Source organism: Oryzias melastigma, unplaced genomic scaffold, assembly GCF_002922805.2.
Source record: "Oryzias melastigma strain HK-1 unplaced genomic scaffold, ASM292280v2 sc00349, whole genome shotgun sequence".
Taxonomy (NCBI): domain Eukaryota; kingdom Metazoa; phylum Chordata; class Actinopteri; order Beloniformes; family Adrianichthyidae; genus Oryzias; species Oryzias melastigma.
In genome coordinates this window covers 46,129-66,931 of record NW_023416947.1, presented here as the reverse complement: position 1 = coordinate 66,931, position 20,803 = coordinate 46,129, and the positions used below count along the sequence as shown (strand labels likewise).

Sequence of the window (20,803 nt, the reverse complement as noted above, 5' to 3'; positions counted from 1 at the left end):
ACGTGGAGCTCGCGACCCGACTTAAAAACCCGCGTAGCAACGTGCGCTCACGTGCGCTCCAGACGCATGGGCCAGGAATTCTGGTGTGTGCATGTTTGCACTGACTTTTCATTGAGGGTGTGCGCTTGATTGCGCGCTGACTCAGCCGGCGTGGAAGCATCTACACTCATCTCGCAACGTAAAGGATGTTTGTGTCATGTTTGTCCTCCTACATAAACCGTATTAAAACAAAAAATATATTTCCTTCCAACATTTTTTTTTATTTTCGAACATTTTTGAAAAAGCGCCAGTGAGCCGCAAGGCAGTGCTTAAAGAGCCGCATGCGGCTCCGGAGCCGCAGGTTGCCGACCCCCGGACTAACACAAGGACCAATGTTCTGTTTTTTATATTTTAAAACTTACATTTCAAAACTTTTTTCAGATTCAAATCTTATCTTCTTTTAAAAAAAAATTTTTTGTTTGTTTTTTTTGTATCTGAAAATTTCAGTTTCAAAACTTTTGCCCCCCGTTGGGGCGGGGCTAACACGAAGAACCAATCAGAATTGCTAAGGGTGGTAACTTCAGTCCCAGTGCATTCACTGACTGGTATATTTACAATCAGAAATTGTCTGTTTCGTCTGTTCTATCATAGTCTGACGTTGTCCATAGACGGGTGTAAAAACCAGAGTTTTATCAGGTATAAACCACGCGTCCAAAACTGTTCCAGCCCGTTCAAAGTGTCATCTTGTATTAAATACAGGAGTAGTCCATAAAAGTTAACAATATTTATTTACAAGAAGAACCAAACAATAACTAAAAGTGAAGCAAAAGTCTTCAGGGTGAACCAAGGCCAAAATAACAAACAAAACCCCAACTAACTCAACCCAGGGAGCTTACCTGTAAAAGAAACAGTAAAAGAATGACAAACACTAACCTCCCTGGACTAACAGAAACAGGAGAGAAAAGATTTACTACAGAAAATGCCGGTTCACCCCTACAGCTTCACCTAACTTAAACCAACACTAAACACAGAACACAGAGTGGGACCTAAACCAAAACACCAAAGAAACTACAAAGTGCGCACAAACAAACTAAAGCAGGTGGAGAAGTTCACTGAGCTGCATGGAGACATGCTGCAGCCCAGCTCCCTTCTCATGGTCTGGAGGTCCAAATGGGGCTTTTGAAGGCTTCCTCCTTCAGGTTTGACCAATGGGGAGCCACAGTGGCTCCCCCATGTGGTGCTGGAGGTGTGGCTCAGCCACACCTCCAGCACCACACCTGAAAGAAATCAACAGAAAAACACAAACAAAGATCCAAAAAACACACAGAAGTCCCACTCTGACAAAAATACACCGAACCAAAAGAAAATAAAACCAAATACGGCCACAGCCGTAACACATTGTATAAATGACCGTATCATCTGCATACATCTGAAATTTACATCCTCGCACACACATGGTAGGTCATTTATATATAAGGAGAACAGAAGTGGACCGATATTGGAGCCTTGTGGCAGTCCAATTTGGGAAGAAACCGAACCAGATAGTGTGTTATTGATTCGGACGCATTGTGAACAGTCTGACAAATATGACTTGAGCCAGGCCAGGGTGTTCACAGATAATTTATTTGTAGTTAATTTTGACAGAAGTATAAGATTGCTGACCGTGTCGAATGCCTTGCTAAGATCTAAAAAGATTGCTCCCACAACCCCTCCATTGTCGAGATTTGATTTTATTGTCTCAGTAAGTAGGCAGCAGGCAGTTTCGGTTGAGTGATTTGCTCGGAAACCGAACTGCATAGGATGAAGTGGGTCTTCAGCTTCCAGATGTTGAGTAATTTGCTCAACCACACTTTTTCAAGGGTTGTTGAGATCACAGGGATAATACTGATTGGCCTGTAATTGTTGACGTCTTGCTTGTCCCCTGATTTATGTATAGGAGTGACTATAGCCATTTTCAAAGCTCTAGAAAAGGTGTTTTCAGCTATTGATGTGTTTATCACTCTGGTTTTTGGGGCAGATAATATTTCTTTATGTGTTTTTAAAAATACTGTATATGATCTGTGTATATCCTTTGACCTTGAACCTGATAGTGAGGAGATAGTTTTGTTTACTTTGGATTCATTTGTTTGTTCCAGAATCAACTCATTCTGCCTGTTTGGTTGTCACGGCTTCATTATACTCTTGTTTAGGAAATTTCTTACGTAGCAATTGGACAGACTGGATGAAATGGTCATTAAAACAGTTTCCAACTTCAAGGCTGTCAGATATTAACTTTCCATTTACATTTATGGTTATATTTTCCCTTCTTGTTTGTCCACTTCCTGTAATTTTGTTAAAGCTTTTCCAAAGTTGTCTAGTGTTACCTTTTGCAGCTCTTATTGTTTCAAGATAAAAATCAGCTTTAGCCTTTCTAAGTAGTGTTGTAACCTTATTCCTTAAACTTTTAACATTTTTTATTTTAAATACATAGTTATATTTCATTCGGCATAACAACTGATTTATTTTTTATTTTTGTGATATGAACATTTTTTAAACAACTACTACACAGCTCCTGTTTGTGGCAGCGTTGTTAAAGACAGTTAGAACCCGTTTCAGGATCTGGACCCGCGTACAGACATGTGGGTTCTCTGTAAACTGAGAGCTTCACTTCTGGACTCCACCCCCTCTTCACCGGGATGGATCAGTACAGCGATCACTTAACGGCAGACGGAGACCAGTTATTACTTTGTGAGCCTTAGATCACCTTATGGATGGAGATCTCCACCCACCAGGAGAAGATCCACAACCGGTTCTGATTGAAGCGGATCATCTCTGAAAGTAGAACCAGATCTGTGACCGTGCTGCTCTCTGAAGTCCCAGAGGACGGGCTCTGTGGTCCAACAGCTGCAGACAGGAAATAGAAGCAGAGACCTGCATTGACATTCAGGATGATCTTCAGGATGAGTCTCTCCATCATCTCAGATGTTCCTGATCCTCCATTTCTAGATCTTCCATCTGAAACTGACAGACTTTCCTGGAACTTTCTGAGACTCAGAACTTTTATTGTTTTGACTTCTGGACATTTTTGGTTTGAGAAGTTCTCTGAAAATAGATTCCTGATGGTAACTCTCTGGTTAGATCTTTGTTCCTCTGAGGACCAGGAATGTTCTGGATCTTCTCATGTCCACGCTGTCCAACTTTTTTTTTCTTCTCCTGCAGATCTGCAGAACATCACAGCTGAACCTGGACAGGATGTCACTCTGAGATGTAAAGATCTTCAGATCGGGAAAATCGCACTTCTACTGTGGAGCAAAGATGATCTTGAGGAGATGAATATGTTTGTGATTAGAAATGGACGACCACTTCCAGCAGATCAGCATAAATCTTTCAGGAACCGAGTGTTTCTGAAGAACAGTCAGATGAAGGATGGAGATCTGTCTGTGGTTCTGAAGAACGTGACGGTCGATGACACTGGAACATACGAGTGTAGAGTCAGACTAGAGAATGATCCACAGAGAAACAGGAAGCTGATCTCCACCATCAACCTGTCAGTGATTCCTCCAGGTGAGCAGTGACTGGTCCAATCAGAATCCTTCCCCTCCCCCGTCATTTATCCCTCCAAACGATGGTTATGAAACCTACTGTCTAATGTTCAGACGTGACTTTCATTCGATGATGTCATCAACATCACCGGTCTGCTAGCGTTAGCGTGGAGCTTCTAGCGCTTAAATAAACAGCAGATTTAGAACTTTAAAAGGTCACGCTACAACATGAAGTCATTACTCACATTTAAATGTAAACTTCTGTGGAGCATCCACGTGAAGACAAGACCTTCTTAGTACGTCGGGGTTTAGCCTCATGGGGTAGGACTTTATATCCTCCGTTTGGAGGTGGGATTCAAAAACACACTTGGACTGAAACTGAAACCTTCAAAGGGAGGAGAAGAGAGAAGAGAAGGATTATGATGGAACCTTCTGTGTGGATGAGAGTGAATGTATGTCAGAGTGAAAGGTCTCAGATCAGACGTGTTTTCTGAAGATGTTGTTGATGAGACTCTGCAGGAAGCAGCTGATGAGGAAGAGGAGAACATTCTGATCTTCATCATCATCTCTGTCTGCAGGAGATAAAGGAGAAGATGAAGATGGAGTCGGTCGTGGTCTTCTGGGTCTGATGGTTCTGCCAGTTCTGGTTGTGGTTCTGGTTGTGGTTCTGTGGATCTGCAGGAAGAAGTCCAGAGGTTTTCCTGCAGAATCCTCAGACAAACCCACAGAGGATCTGTGAGGTTAACCCTTTACAGCAGCTGACCTCTGATGACCCCTTCTTTCAACGACTGATGCTCTCAGTTCATGTGGTTCCAGTGAGAACTGAAGAGGAACCAAGAGAACACTGGAATGACACGAACTCCAGAACCTGTTCCACATGTACAATCACTGAGAGCTGCAGCTCTGCAGGTCAACAGTCAGGAGGAAGAAACCAGACGATTGGATCAACAGGAGAAGATCTGAGGATCAGGAAGGATCACAGACTCTGGAAGTTTCTTCTTTAAACCAAAGTCAGTATTTTAGGATTTAGATGAAGATGAACAATCATGTTCTACTGTAGCGAGAAACCTTCAAGCCTTAATGCAGGAGGCCAGATCCAGGTCAAAGGTCACAGAGGGAAGAACATCGACTGTATGTGAGAACTGGATTGAGTGACATCCATAGAGAATGTTTTTTTCCGTTTCCAACCAGATGAAGTCAACTCAGCCGCCATTTTTTTTTTTTGCTACCTGGACACCGCCATGTTGGAGCCAGTCATCGTCAGTGATTGGTCAGTCGGTCTGTGTGTGTTTCTATGGTAACCACTCTCTCCAATCAGCAATGTGGCTGTTGGGAAGGCCACACCCCTTCCAGTTGAAATCTGTCAAACGTTTTGAGCCTTTGCAGGCTCCGCCTACTTTTCCTGAGGCCTCTGATTGGTCCGTTTAGAACTTAAAGTATCCTGTCAGACGTTCTAAAGGAATCTGATCCAGAATGTTTATTCTGACCAATAGAACGACAGGAACAGCTGATTGTTTCTATAGAAGTCTGTGGGGGTACTTCCTGTTTGGAACGCCAGGGGGTGGAGTCACTCAGTCCAGTTCTCTAGATACAGTCAATGGTTGAAACCAAAAAAGATCAAAGCACCTGGAAGGTTCCGCCTTTATGCTTTTATTTTGAAATTATTTATTTTTTTTACATCATTTTGAGTGTGTTACATGTTATTGAAATTCCTCAAGTGTTCTTCGTCATCATTCATGTTGGGGGAGGGGCTTCATGGGGTCATCTGAGGTCAAATCAGGGTCAACGTTCAAGTCAAACCTCCATTTAAAGCTGATACTTCACTGTCTCTACTGGCAGCTCAGATTCAGAGAGGGGGCGGGGCTACAGGACATGATTGACATGTGGTGACAGAGGTCATGATGATGTCACTTCCTCTGCAGAACCGCGTCTGCTGGCGTGGTCCTGCAGAGGAACAGAACAGAAACCAGACTGAAAGTGACCCTCATTTGACCCCGTAGTGTTCCTGTACCGTGACCTTCTGGAGGTCAGCAGACGTTCCTGCTGCTGGAGGAGAAATGTTCTGATCCATAAACTGCTCTGATTCCAATAAAAACCTGTCTGAAGGAAGCTCTTCTTCTGTCTGAGTTGATCTGAGCTCGTCTCCGTCCGTCAGAGCAGCTGCTGTTCTGCAGGACCAGCAGGTTCTGGTCCATCAGAGCGATGAGCACCTGGTGTCTCCTGCAGGTCTGAGCAGCTCCTACATTCTTCTCTGAAGGCCGACGTGTCCTCTCTGCTGATTGGTCGACTCAGACATGTGACTGCAGGTCTCAGAGTGAAGCTGAAGACAGGTTCTCTCCACCTGGGAGAAAAGGGGAGCCAAAGGTGGTGTGAGGTCCAGACTGCAGCAGGTCTGAAGGCCTCACATTCCTCCAGAACGTTCTCCGTCTTCTTGTTCCAGCACGTTCTCAGACACGTTATAGGTTTCATCAACTATCAGAGACAAAAATTGTTTTGTAATTAGGGCTGTCAGATTTGTCGCGTTAATTACTTGTTAATCCGACATGTGCTTGACGCGGACAATTTTTTTGACGCATTAACCACGGATTTTCTCATACGTACCTTTTCACACCGCGCGGGCGTCCCTCATTGCCCTCTGACTCACGGGCAGGTCTCCAACCACCAAGCTGATAGCTAGAACCGGCCCAGCGTCAGGACGCGGAGAGCTCCTGGCTCCAACACAGACTGAGGATGCGCCTCTCCGGCTGGACAGAATAAACTGTATTTCAGTCCCTTCCTAAACTGTTGTCCCGGGTCCTCTGTCTCTGTCTGTTCATGGCGGTCTGGGCTTTCTGATCTCCTCTATGATCCATCTTTAATGTCTGTTTTCTTTTGTGTCTGTTCTTCTTCGTCTGCCCGCAACCGGCGATCTCACAACGCGCGCCCCCATCTACCTCCGGAGAAACGTCTCACCAAAAGATGACGAATATAGCATTTCACAGCCTGTTCAAATGAAAATAAAAGATCGATACTTAGTGAGAACCCATCGAGAATAAATCGTGGGACTAAATACTGCGATATATAGCAATATCAATATTTTTGCACACCTCTACTTAAAGGGGCCATACCATAATTTTCTTAAGCCTTTCAGAGTGAACTACAGTGAGGTAATAAAACTATTTGAACCCCAGCTGATTTTGTAAGTTTGCCCACTAAAAAAGAAATGACCAGTCTATAACTTCAATGGTAGGTTCATCTGAATAGTGAGAGACAACAATGACAAAAAAAATCCAGAAAAATGTGTTTCAAAAAAAGTTATTAATTAATTTGCATTTCCATGAAGGAAATAAGTATTTGATCCCCTATCCGTCAGCAAGATCTCTAGCTCCCAGGTGGGTCTCATACAGGTAACAAGCTGACATTGACCTCTCAGCTCGTTACCTGTATAAAAAAGACCTGTCCACAGAAGAAATCAATCAATCCAGATGCCAAACTCTGCACCATGGCCAAGACCAAAGAGCTTTCCAAGATGTCAGGGACAAGATTGTGGACCTACACAAGGCTGGAATGGGCTACAAGACCATCGCCAAGCAGCTGGGTGAGAAGGTGACAACAGTTGGTGCAATTATTCGCAAATGGAAGAAACATAAATTAACTGCCAATCTCCCTCGGTCTGGAGCTCCATGCAAGATCTCACCTTGTGGAGTTTCAATGATAATGAGAACGGTGAGGAATCAGCCCAGAACCACTCGGGAGGAACTTGTCAATGATCTCCAGGCAGCTGGGACCATGGTCACCACAAAAACGGTTGGTAACACACTACGCCGTGAAGGACCGAAATCCTGCTGTCCCCGCAAGGTCCCCCTGCTCAAGAAAGTCCATCTGCAGGCCCGTTTGAAGTCTGCCACTGAACACCTGGCTGATGCAGAGGAAGACTGGGTGAAAGTGTTGTGGTCAGATGAGACCAAAATTGATCTCTTTAGCATCAACTCAACTCGCCGTGTTTGGAGGAGGAGGAATGCTGTCTATGACTCCAAAAACACCATCCCCACCGTCAAATATGGAGGTGGAAACATTATGCTTTGGGGGTGTTTTTCTGCCAAGGGGACAGGACAATTGCACCGCATCAAGGGGAGGATGGATGGGGCCATGTATCGTCAAGTGCTGGGTGAGAACCTCCTTCCCTCAGTCAGGGCATTGAAAATGGGTCGTGGACCCCTGAGATGTGTGCAAACCTTGTGGCTAACTACAAGAAACGGCTGACCTCTGTGATTTCCAACAAAGGTTTTGCCACCAAGTACTGAAGCACGTTTTTCAAAGGGATCAAATACTTATTTCCTTCATGGAAATGCAAATTAATTTATAACTTTTTTTGAAACACATTTTTCTGGATTGTTTTTGTCATTGTTGTCTCTCACTGTTCAAATAAACCTACCATTGAAGTTATAGACTGATCATTTCTTTTTTAGTGGGCAAACTTACAAAATCAGCTGGGGTTCAAATAGTTTTATTACCATACTGTATATATATTTATAACATCATAAATTACATTTGGACCACTAAGAGACAAATCATTTATGAAATATGAGTTATATTTTGTCAGTTTGTTTCTACCCGGAAGTAAAATGACTCGATTCCTGAAGCTCCGCCTGCCGCTGCGTGCTGCTGCTGTCCATTTCATGACAAAATCCGTTTGTCTGTATTTCTCCCAACAAAATATTCCAAACTTCTTGAAAGATGGATGCACATATGATACATCTGCCTTTAGTAGGTCTGGCCATCACTGCACTGCTTCACAGCACACAGCTTCTGCACGGCTGTACCTGAACAGGAGGTGGGGGGTCATATCTCTTCCGCTCTCCTTGGCTTGTTTACATTAAAAGTGGGGTCATCTGGACCCCACAGGACAGAGCGCTGAACTTTTGTTTTAATGATTGTTGATCTTTACTGGTGCCCAATGATGGACATGAAGTCTTTTCACCTTTGTCATGTGAGGACTAATGCCTCAATGTAAGGGTGGGGTCATCTGGACCCCATGAGAGAACGAGGGTAGGACCGCCACGTCTAAAGTAACAAACACCTGTCTGAGCTGGAACTTATTGAAGACATGAGACAACTGGAAGATATTTGGTATTCTGCATCTAAAGTGAAAGTTTTCTGCTGATTATCACTGTAAGGGGACAAATTGAGTGTTGTATTAGTCTGGGGGCGGAGCCTGCAGCACAGAATCTTCCTGGAGGAAGCTGTTGGCATTAATCTTACATCAGCACGTTTCCAACCGCTGGTTTTTGTTGGTATGGGAGGGACTGCTGCAGACAGTGCAGGATTTTACAGGATTACTCTTAAATGTATGAACAGATCAAAATGCCGTTTTGGGGTTATTTATAGAGAGGAATGAACAGTAAAATGCATTTAAAACCTCAAAAAGGAGAATTTTCACGTGGGCCCCTTAAACCCTTCCACTCTCCTTGGCTTGTATACATTAAAAATTGGGTCATCTGGACCCCACAAGACAATGCCCTGAATTTTTTTTTTTTCAAGGATTTTTTTTACAATGGAGTATTTATAAATAAACTTTTTGTCATGGTGCACCTGTCTCCTGCCCCACCTCCTAATTGGACCCAGCTGTCGGCACTCATCACCTCTTCACCAGCCTACTTCAGAGAAGCCTTCCACCGGACTTTCTTCGCCAGTTCGTTACCTTACCCGGTCTACGTAATCCACGTGCCGCCCTGGGTCCAGCTACGTCTCGACTACCCTGCCATGCCAAAGTTACTCCACTCCACGCACCATCGGCCGAACTCACCTGGCTGTTTCATCCTGCTGCTCCAGTCCACCTCCGGTCTTCATTCTCCATCTCAAGCCAGCAACTCCATTCCAAGTTCCGGCCGCAGCTCCACATTCCCCACGGACAATAAACCTTTTTCTAACTACTTCTGCCTCTCGTCATCCTTCCGGGTTCCAGCGTCTGGGTCTGTCTCGTCACGTGACCATGACAGCATGAACTGGCCATATTCCAGACCCAGCTGACCCGGAAGGTCTATGTCTCGCTGTCACTCAACAAGGCACCCTCCTAGGTCGTCAGGCCGACGCTCTACAGCAACTTGCCTCTACATAGCAGGACATGTTTCGCCGTATCGACAACGTCTCACAGGCAATTATGGATCTAACAGCTGTCCCTGATCCCGCCGCTTCCGCAAACAGGATCCGCACCGGGACCCACGTCCGCTACATCACACGAAAACATCCGCCTACAGCCAGAAGTCTTCCACGGGGAGGTTGAAGCCTGCGGCGGCTTTCTTCTACAATGCCAGCTCATTTTTCAACAAGCACCAAGATACTACCAAACGGATATCAGTAAGATCACTCTAATTATTAACTGCCTCAGGGGCAAAGCTTTGCAGTGGGCTCAAGCTTACCTGTTATCCCACCCAATTTCCAGCTTACCATTTGATCACTTCTTAGCAGAAGTTAAACTCGTTTTTGATTGGCCTCGTAAGGAGGATGAAGCAACACGTCACTTGCTGGGCCTCAAGCAAGGTAAACCCACCGTCGCAGACCATGTTATAGACTTTCGTATCCTGGCAGTTGAAGCTGGTTGGCCAGATAAGGCCCTACAAGGAATTTTCTATCAATCCCTGAATGAATCCATCAAGGATCATTAATGCTCACAACCTGAAGCCCGCTCATTTGAAGAACTGGTCTCCGCTGCATTACGCTCAGACGTCCGTTTAAAGGAGAGACGAGCAGAGAGACATCCCTCCTCCCGCAGAACTGTGCTCGACCCCAGTTACCATTTAATGCTACCTCTCTCCCCCTCTCCAGTACAGGAACCCACACGGAGTCCCTGTGAGGAACCCATGCAGATTGGGCATTCCAAGCTCACTCCAGAGGAACCCCAGAAAAGGAGGGATGAGCGCTCCTGGTTTTATTGTGGCAAGTCTGACCATTATGTTGCTCAATGTCCTCTTCGTTTAAAAGGCAGTACTGCCCGTTAGAAGACAGGCCGCGGGAGGGTACCCTGGAAGTCTCCCCCTGTGGGAACTTCCTTATGTTACCTGTCAAAATCTGCCTACAGTTCCAGTGTCACGAAACTCAAGCACTGGTTGATTCGGGTGCGGAGCAAAGTTTCATCGATCAAGGTCTTGTGTCGCAATTGTCCATACCCACCGAACCTTTGGACTCGCCTGTCAAGGCTGCTGGTTTAGGTGGTCAACCTCTATTCCGCATCACCCATCGCACTCGCCCTATCCTTCTAATAACCTCAGGTAATCACAGAGAACACGTGCAGTTTTACATAACTCAAGCCCGTCAGAACCCCATCGTGTTAGGCTGTCCATGGCTCCAATTACATAACCCTCAGGTTGACTGGGTCCAACGACGAATCACTGACTGGAGTGATTTCTGTCTGGCCAATTGCCTCCAGTCAGCCCCCCCCTCTGTTAAATCTCATCTGTCTGACTGTAAAGAGACTATTGATTTATCTAAGGCACCCAGTTGCTACCACGATCTCAAGCCAGTTTTTAGCAAAACCAAGGCATGCTCCCTGCCACCCCACAGACCCTACGACTGCTCCATTGAGCTGCTCACAGGGGCTAGTCTTCCCAAGGGTCGTCTGTTTAACCTGTCCAGTCCCGAAAAGAAGCCACGGAGAAGTACATTCAGGAGGCCCTTTCCTCTGGTCTCATTCGCCCCTCTTCTTCTCCTGTGGGAGCAGGTTTTTTCTTTGTTGGCAAGAAAGATGGCACACTGCGACCATGCATCGATTATCGAGCTTTAAATCAAATCACTGTCAAGAACAAGTATTCCTTACCTCTCCTCTGTTCTGCTCTAGACTCCGTTCAAGACGCCCAAGTCGTCTCCAAGCTTGACTTGAGGAATGCCTACCACCTGGTCCGTATAAAGGAAGGTGACGAGTGGAAGACTGCATTTAACACACCAATGGGACATTTTGAATACCTCGTTATGCCGTTTGGGCTAACTAACGCTCCCACAGTCTTCCAGCACCTAGTTAATGACGTTCTCCGGGACTTTATTAATTGTTATGTTTTCGTCTATTTAGATGACATCAGTGTACTCCCGTGATCTCAATCAACATAAAATCCATGTCCGTTGTGTGCTGGAACGCCTTTTAGAGAACCAGCTCTATGTTAAGGCCGAAAAGTGCGAGTTCCATGTTTTCACCATCTCCTTTCTGAGGTATGTTTTTGAGGCAGGACAAATGCGACCCGACCCTTCTAAAATTGACACTGTTGCCAAGTGGGAGCCTCCTTCCAGTAGGAAGAAGCTCCAACAATTTCCGGATTTCGCCAATTTTTATAGTAGGTTTATACGGAACTTCAGCCAAATTCCTTCTCCGTTAACCAAGCTAACGTCTTCACTTCAAACCTTCAGGTGGACTCCTGAGGCCCAGAAGGCCTTTGACACACTGAAAACCTACTTCGTCTCAGCTCCTATCCTCATACAACCAGACCCCAAGCGACAGTTCATAGTGGAGGTGGACGCTTCAGATTCCAGTGTTGGTGCTGTCCTATCACAGAGAGAAGAAAAGACTGGCAAATTAAAACCTTGTGCTTTCTTCTCTAAGAAACTTTCCCCAGCCGAGCAGAATTACGACATCCGAAATCGAGAGCTGTTGGCCATAAAACTGGCTTTGGAGGAGTGGCGTCATTGGCTGGAGGGGGCGGCACAACCATTCATTGTTTGGACGGACCACAAGAACCTCGCTTATCTACGTACTGCTAAGAGACTCAACTCACGTCAAGCATGTTGGTGCCTCTTCTTTGACCGCTTCGATTTCACTATCACTTACAGACCTGGCAGCCGCAATCTCAAACCCGACGCTCTCTCCAGACAGTTCAACGCCCTTAGAGGATTCCACTGACACCACCATTATACCTCCCGACTGCATTGTTGGTTTATTAACATGGGAGACTGAGACCCACGTACGTCAAGCTCAAGGTGAGGAACCTAATCATGTGCCGTGCCCTCCTGGAACCCTGTTTGTTCCCACTGCCCTCAGGTCCGACGTTATTACCTGGGGTCAAGCCTCCCGCGTATCCTGTCATGCCGTAGTCCACAGAACTCTGACCCTGCTGTGCAGACGTTTTTTCTGGCCTTCCATGCAGAAAGATGTCCGAGAATACATTGCTGCTTGTTCCACCTGCGCCAGATCCAAGACATCCAATACTCCGCAGTCAGGTCTGCTCCACCCTCTACCCACACCTAGTCGACCGTGGTCTCACATCGCACTGGATCTTGCCACCGGCCTACCTCCTTCCAACGGTAATACTGTCATCCTCACCGTAATCGACCGTTTCTCTAAGTCCGCTCAATTCATTGCTCTGCCTCAGCTCCCTCTCTGCTATGGAAACCGCAAACAAACTGGTCAATCAGGTTTTCCGCCACCATGGCATACCTAAGGACATCGTTTCAGATCGTGGACCTCAGTTCGTTTCCCAAGTTTGGAGAGCCTTTTGTTCTGCCTTTGGTGCTACGGTCAGCCTTACTTCAGGATACCACCCCCAATCCAACGGCCAGGCTGAAAGGGCTAACAAGGAGTTGGAGGTGGCCCTTCGCTGTGTGGCCGCTCAGAATCCCTCAGACTGGTCAGCCTTTCTCGTCTGGATTGAGTATGCCCACAACACCCATCCGTCCACTCGTAAATTTCCGAGATATAAAGTTGTAAATTCAAGAGAAAAAACTTGTAATATTACTTTCTTTGGGTGGCCCTAATACTATTTTTATCTTCACTGGTGTCTGTGGCTGACATTAAGTTGTGTCCTCATTTGTCATGGTAGAGATCACACATCAATATAAGAGTCATCTGGACCCCGTAAGACAGTTAAACACTCAGCAGATTCTTTATTGAGATTATTGTCCTCACCAGCCAGATGAACAGGATAACAGGGCAGGTGGAAAAACAGATCTGCAGCATGTAACACCAGAAGAACTGAGGCAGGGTGTGTAACAACAATATCTAAGAAAAACTTGGAGAAAAAAAGATTTTCAAAGACTGATTAGGAGGAATAAAGGCGAAAGAAAGACCAGATAAAAACAGTAACATTAAAACAGTAAGAATGATTCTGTCGATATCCTCCTCACCGGCAGGAGGCAGACATGCAGACAAAAGTTCAGCGCTAAAAATCAAGAATCAGCAGAAGAAGAATCTCTAACGGTCCAAAGTAATGTTGATCGTAGTTGTCTTGGCTCTGATGGGGGTTTCTGGTGGATCTTCAGCAGGTGAGATCATTCAGAGCTTTAAGAAAATACCAGGTGATGTTAGCAAAGACTCGGAGACTTTGAGACGAACCGCGAGTCCAGAACCAGAACTTCCGGTTAACGAGCCGCTCCTTCCTCATTATATTACTAAATAATATCAACATCCTTGTATCCGTTATCCTCTAATCGTGGGTTGGTTCGTCAGGATGTCCGCTCTTTCCTCGTTCTTGACCATACGACGAGTCTCAGAACGAGGAGTTTTTTTTTAGCTCGACACATTCAGGGAAAAGCGACAAGATTTGCTCAAACGCCTCAACTAAAGAAGAACCGGTAAACCAACCAACACTTCACATTTCTCACTTCCATTATTCGCGGCCCATGTTACGAGTGAACGACCGCTCAATCCTTTTCAATGAGAATCCAGACCAGCGCTGAACGTAAGGGACCGTCAACAAACTCCAACAGACCAGTGTCGTCAAGACAGAGGGAACAAAACAGAAACTTCTCATGTATGGAGCTAAATCGGGGACGATATTAATTGAAACCCAAATAAATTAAAATGAAAAAAATATAAATATCCAAAACCTTATTTATTCGAAAATGAACTTTATCTAGTTAGTTTCAATTTCAAATGTTATGTTTTTTAGGTTTCAAAAAAAATCTTATTTTTCAGTTTCAAATCTTTTTTTCCACTCTAACTCTTTTTTCCGTAACAAACCTTTTGAACCTCTTGTGGCGCGTTGGGGTACGGCTAACACAAGGACCAGTTCTGCTTTTTAGGTTTCAAAAGTCAAAATTCAAAACTGTTTCCAGTTTCAAACCTTATCTTCCCTTTAAACTCTTTTTTTGTTTTTGTATCTGAAAATTTCAGTTTGAAAATATTGGCCCCCGTTGGGGCGGGGCTAACATGAAGAACCAATCAGAATTGATAAGGGCGGTAACTTCAGTCCCAGTGCATTCACTGACTGGTATATTTACAATCAGAAATTGTCTGTTTCGTCTGTTCTATCATAGTCTGACGTTGTCCATAGACGGGTGTAAAAACCAGAGTTTTATCAGGTATAAACCACGCGTCCAAAACTGTTCTAGTTCGTTTAAAGTGTCAACTCGTTGTATTAAATACAGGAGTAGAAAACGTTCTTGTGCTTGGATAAAACGGCTGAAACACTGCTGATGCTCCAGTTATCTCCTGTGACCAAATGACTAGTACGCTTGCTCTTTGACCAGCTCAGTGGCCTTGTGGTAGAGTGTCCGCCCTGAGATTGGAAGGTTTAAAAATGGACCCAGTGTCTCCCTGTTTGACACTCAGCACTAAGGACTTGGACTGGGGGGTTAAACCACCAAATGGTTCCCGAGCGCAGCTGTGTCTGCAGCTCACCGCTCCCCCAGGGGATGGGTCAAATGCGGAGAACAAATTTCACATACCTAGGTGCGTGAAAAATAGTGGAAATTTTTTTTCATTTCTTTTTTTACCTTAACGTGGGAAATCTATGAATGAACGAATGTGTGATGATAATCTGGTGTGAACGTTCAGTCTGATGGTTACCTTTATTAGCCTCCAGAACACTGACTGTAGAAGAATTAGCCAGTGGCGTAGGATAATGTACAATACTTACATATGTTTAACCAGGTTCAAATCCCACTGTTTTAACTTTTTTATTTTAAATACATAGTTATATTTCATTCGGCAGAACAACTGATTTCTTTTTTATTTTTTTATATGAACATTATTTAAACTACTACTACACAGCTCCTGTTTGTGGCAGCGTTGTTAAAGACAGTTAGAACCCGTTTCAGGATTTGGACCCGGGTCCAGACATGTGGGTTCTCTGTAAACTGAGAGCTTCTCTTCTGGACTCCACCCCCTCTTCACCGGGATGGATCAGTAGAGCGATCACTTAACGGCAGACGGAGACCAGCTAGCCTTAGATCACCTTCTGGATGGAGATCTCCACCCACCAGGAGAAGATCCACAACTGGTTCTGGTTGAAGCGGATCATCTCTGAAAGTAGAACCAGATCTGTGACCGTGCTGCTCTCTGAAGTCCCAGAGGACGGGCTCTGTGGTCCAACAGCTGCAGACAGGAAATAGAAGCAGAGACCTGCATTGACATTCAGGATGATCTTCAGGATGAGTCTCTCCATCATCTCAGATGTTCCTGATCCTCCATTTCTAGATCTTCCATCTGAAACTCTGACAGACTTTCCTGGAACTTTCTGAGACTCAGAACTTTTATTGTTTTGACTTCTGGACATTTTTAGTTTGAGAAGTTCTCTGAAAATGGATTCCTGATGGTAACTCTCTGGTTAGATCTTTGTTCTTCTGAGGATCAGGAATGTTCTGGATCTTCTCATCCACGCTGTCCAACTTTTTTTTTCTTCTCCTGCAGATCAACAGAACATCAGAGCTGAACCTGGACAGGATGTCACTCTGAGATGTAAATATCTTCACATCGGCAAGATCGCACTTCTACTGTGGAGTAAAGATGATCCTGAGGAGATGAATCTGTTTGTGATCAGAGATGGACGATCATTTCCATCAGCTCAGCATAAATCTTTCAGGAACCGAGTGTTTCTGAAGAACAGTCAGATGAAGGATGGAGATCTGTCTGTGGTTCTGAAGAACGTGACGGTCGATGACACTGGAACATACGAGTGTAGAGTCAGACTAGAGAATGATCCACAGAGAAACAGGAATCTGATCTCCACCATCAACCTGTCAGTGATTCCTCCAGGTGAGCAGTGACTGTTTGGTCCAATCAGAAGAATCCTTCCCCTCCCCCGTCATTTATCCCTCCAAACGATGGTTATGAAACCTACTGTCTAATGTTCAGACGTGACTTTCATTCGATGATGTCATCAACATCACCGGTCTGCTAGCGTTAGCGAGGAGCTTCTAGCGCTTGAATAAACAGCAGATTTAGAACATTAAAAGGTCACGCTACAACATGAAGTCATTACTCACATTTAAATGTAAACTTCTGTGGAGCATCCACGTGAAGACAAGAACTTCTTAGTACGACAAGGTTTAACCTCATGAGGTAGGACTTTATATCCTCCGTTTGGAGGTGGGATTCAAAAACACACTTGGACTGAAACTGAAACCTTCAAAGGGAGGAGAAGAGAGAAGAGAAGGATTATGATGGAACCTTCTGTGTGGATGAGAGTGAATGTATGTCAGAGTGAAAGGTCTCAGATCAGACGTGTTTTCTGAAGATGTTGTTGATGAGACTCTGCAGGAAGCAGCTGATGAGGAAGAGGAGAACATTCTGATCTTCATCATCATCTCTGTCTCTGCAGGAGATAAAGGAGAAGATGAAGATGGAGTCAAAGATGGAGCCGGTCGTGGTCTTCTGGGTCTGATTGCTCTGCCGGTTCTGGTTGTGGTTCTGGTTGTGGTTCTGTGGATCTACAGGAAGAAGTCCAGAGGTTTTCCTGCAGAATCCTCAGACAAACCCACAGAGGATCTGTGAGGTTAACCCTTTACAGCAGCTGACCTCTGATGACCCCTTCTTTCAACGACTGATGCTCTCAGTTCATGTGGTTCCAGTGAGAACTGAAGAGGAACCAAGAGAACACTGGAATGACATGAACTCCAGAACCTGTTCCACATGTACAATCACTGAGAGCTGCAGCTCTGCAGGTCAACAGTCAGGAGGAAGAAACCAGACGATTGGATCAACAGGAGAAGATCTGAGGATCAGGAAGGATCACAGACTCTGGAAGTTTCTTCTTTAAACCAAAGTCAGTATTTTAGGATTTAGATGAAGATGAACAATCATGTTCTACTGTAGCGAGAAACCTTCAAGCCTTAATGCAGGAGGCCAGATCTAGGTCAAAGGTCAAACCTTCAACAGGAGAAGATCTGCAGATCCAGAAGGATCACAGACTCTGGATTCTGGATCCACTTTAAACCAAAGTCAGTATTATTAAACCTTCAAGCCTTAATGCAGGAGGCCAGATCCAGGTCAAAGGTCACAGAGGGACGAACATCGACTGTATGTGAGAACTGGATTGAGTGACATCCATAGAGAATTTTTTTTTCCGGTTCCAACCAGATGAAGTCAACTCAGCCGCCATTTTATTTTTTTTGCTACATGGACACCGCCATGTTGGAGCCAGTCATCGTCAGTGATTGGTCAGTCGGTCTGAGTGTGTTTCTATGGTAACCACTCTCTCCAATCAGGAATGTGGCTGTTTGGAAGGCCACACCCCTTCCAGTTGAAATCTGTCAAACGTTTTGAGCCTTTGCAGGCTCCGCCCACTTTTCCTGAGGCCTCTGATTGGTCCGTTTAGAACTTAAAGTATCCTGTCAGATGTTCTAAAGGAATCTGATCCAGAATGTTTATTCTGACCAATAGAACGACAGGAACAGCTGATTGTTTCTATAGAAGTCTGTGGGGATACTTCCTGTTTGGAACACCAGGGGGTGGAGTCACTCAGTCCAGTTCTCTAGATACAGTCAATGGTTGAAACCAAAAAAGGTCAAAGCACCTGAAACGTTCCGCTTTGAAATTATTTATTTTTTTACATCATTTTGAGTGTGTTACATGTTATTGAAATTCCTCAAGTGTTCTTCGTCATCATTCATGTTGGGGGAGGGGCTTCATGGGGTCATCTGAGGTCAAATCAGGGTCAACGTTCAAGCTGAACCTCCATTTAAAGCTGATACTTCACCGTCTCTACTGACAGCTCAGATTCAGAGAGGGGGCGGGGCTACAGGACATGATTGACATGTGGTGACAGAGGTCATGATGATGTCACTTCCTCTGCAGAACTGCGTCTGCTGTCATGGTCCTGCAGAGGAACAGAACAGAAACCAGACTGAAAGTGACCCTCATTTGACCCCGTAGTGTTCCTGTACCGTGACCTTCTGGAGGTCAGCAGACGTTCCTGCTGCTGGAGGAGAAATGTTCTGATCCATAAACTGCTCTGATTCCAATAAAAACCTGTCTGAAGGAAGCTCTTCTTCTGTCTGAGTTGATCTGAGCTCGTCTCCGATGAGGGGTGAGGAGGAGCAGCTTCTGTTCTACAGGACCTGCAGGTTCTGGCCCATCAGAGCGATGATGGAGATGGAGTCAAAGATGGAGCCGGTCGTGGTCTTCTGGGTCTGATTGCTCTGCCGGTTCTGGTTGTGGTTCTGGTTGTGGTTCTGTGGATCTACAGGAAGAAGTCCAGAGGTTTTCCTGCAGAGTCCTCAGACAAACCCACAGAGGATCTGTGAGGTTAACCCTTTACAGCAGCTGACCTCTGATGACCCCTTCTTTCAACGACTGATGCTCTCAGTTCATGTGGTTCCAGTGAGAACTGAAGAGGAACCAAGAGAACACTGGAATGACATGAACTCCAGAACCTGTTCCACATGTACAATCACTGAGAGCTGCAGCTCTGCAGGTCAACAGTCAGGAGGAAGAAACCAGACGATTGGATCAACAGGAGAAGATCTGAGGATCAGGAAGGATCACAGACTCTGGAAGTTTCTTCTTTAAACCAAAGTCAGTATTTTAGGATTTAGATGAAGATGAACAATCATGTTCTACTGTAGCGAGAAACCTTCAAGCCTTAATGCAGGAGGCCAGATCCAGGTCAAAGGTCACAGAGGGAAGAACATCGACTGTATATGAGAACTGGATTGAGTGACATCCATAGAGAATGTTTTTTTTTCCGTTTCCAACCAGATGAAGTCGACTCAGCCGCCATTTTTTTTCTTCACTACCTGGACACCGCCATGTTGGACCCAGTCATCGTCAGTGATTGGTCAGTCGGTCTGAGTGTGTTTCTATGGTACCCACTCTCTCCAATCAGGAAGGTGGCTGTTGGGAGTCCAGTTGAAATCTGCCAAACGTTTTGAGCCTTTGCAGGCTCCGCCTACTTTTCCTGAGGCCTCTGATTGGTCCGTTTAGAACTTAAAGTATCCTGTCAGACGTTCTAAAGCAGGGGTCACCAACACGTCGCCCGCGGGCACCACATCAGTCGCCCGCAGGTCTCTTCTAAAAATAGCGCAACTCACTTGTGAGTTGCTCGAAAATTTTGTTTTTCTGGACCTCTCGGTACCCATCGATTCTGTATTGCGGGTCATACAGAATCGCGCAGCAGCTCCTCCTCCTTTCCTCATCGCTTCATCTGCAGACGCACTTTTGCAGCTTGGAGCCTGAAGTCTCGTGAGCGCGAGCGCCGTGACAGAAACTTGAATTTATGCTGTGGTGTTTTCAAACAGAAAAAAGGTCCAGATGCTTATTTGCTGCTTTTTCCTTTAACCGCTGAACAGACTCCTCCCTCTTCTGAGTCGAGCTGCGCTGCACGTGCGACCCAGACAGAGCTGTGACGTCACCCACATGCTCCCTTTTAGTGAATGAAATAAAATACTTGTTGTCGTTCATCGCCGTGTTTTTAATGACTTATCGCGTGAGTTGGTTTGTGATTTATCGCAAAATTATAATTTAATGGAAACAGTGTCATTTCCAAACGTTTTTTTTTTCACATAGACGTCACTCAAATGCTCCTTTTTAGACGATCAAATAAAAAAAACACATATTGCCGTGTTTATAATGACTTATTGCGTGAGTTGGTTTGTGTTTTATCGCATTATTATGAAACCGTATCATTGCGATACTTTTTTTTTCTAAATTCCTAGAATTTGGTTAAAGTTTCATGTGTAATGAAACAGAAGAGCTGCTGAGTGTTTCTGCATGGTGCGTTCACTGAGCCCCGGATATCAGCAGTAAAACGAAGCAGTTTATCAGAGAAAACATAGAACACCGGCACTGATCAGGATATAATCGATTGATTAAATAGTGTCGACGTTTTCTCTGAAAAACTGATTTGTTTTGCGGATTGTTTAAAAATGACAAAGTTTAGTGGAGTGAGTTGGGCCGAGTGGCTGTTCGCTTATGTCCAGAGGTCAGTGAACGCACCATGCGCAGATTCTTGTCTGCTGTGGGATCTGTCAATCAACCTGTTCGGAGGTTTAAGGAAAATAAAGGGACGGGTGCATGAGACTGAATTAAAGCGTTTGAGGAGCGTAGATCCACAAATAATAGTTATAATTAATTAATAATTAATAATAATAGTTATGATTTTGTTAAAAACATTTCATTTGGTTAT

The 20,803-nt window shown here is 44.9% G+C and overlaps 2 protein-coding genes across 2 annotated transcripts in view; both read left to right on the top strand.

The window, feature by feature from the left end:
- LOC112138094 (CD226 antigen) overlaps window positions 1-18,661 on the top strand; it is a gene marked incomplete in the record, with an annotated part of 21,867 nt that extends 3,206 nt beyond the window's left edge. The window contains 2 exon segments of the mRNA XM_024260660.2: window positions 16,098-16,434; window positions 17,000-18,661. Of these exon segments, the coding sequence (XP_024116428.1) occupies window positions 16,098-16,434; window positions 17,000-17,172 (510 nt within the window).
- On the top strand, window positions 2,961-5,609 carry LOC112138093. The gene is made up of 2 exons (XM_024260659.2): window positions 2,961-3,522; window positions 4,079-5,609. Exons 1-2 carry the CDS (start codon window positions 3,078-3,080, stop codon window positions 4,237-4,239), a joined length of 606 nt encoding a protein of 201 aa, XP_024116427.1. The 5' UTR covers window positions 2,961-3,077; the 3' UTR covers window positions 4,240-5,609.
- Window positions 18,662-20,803: the final 2,142 nt, after the last annotated feature.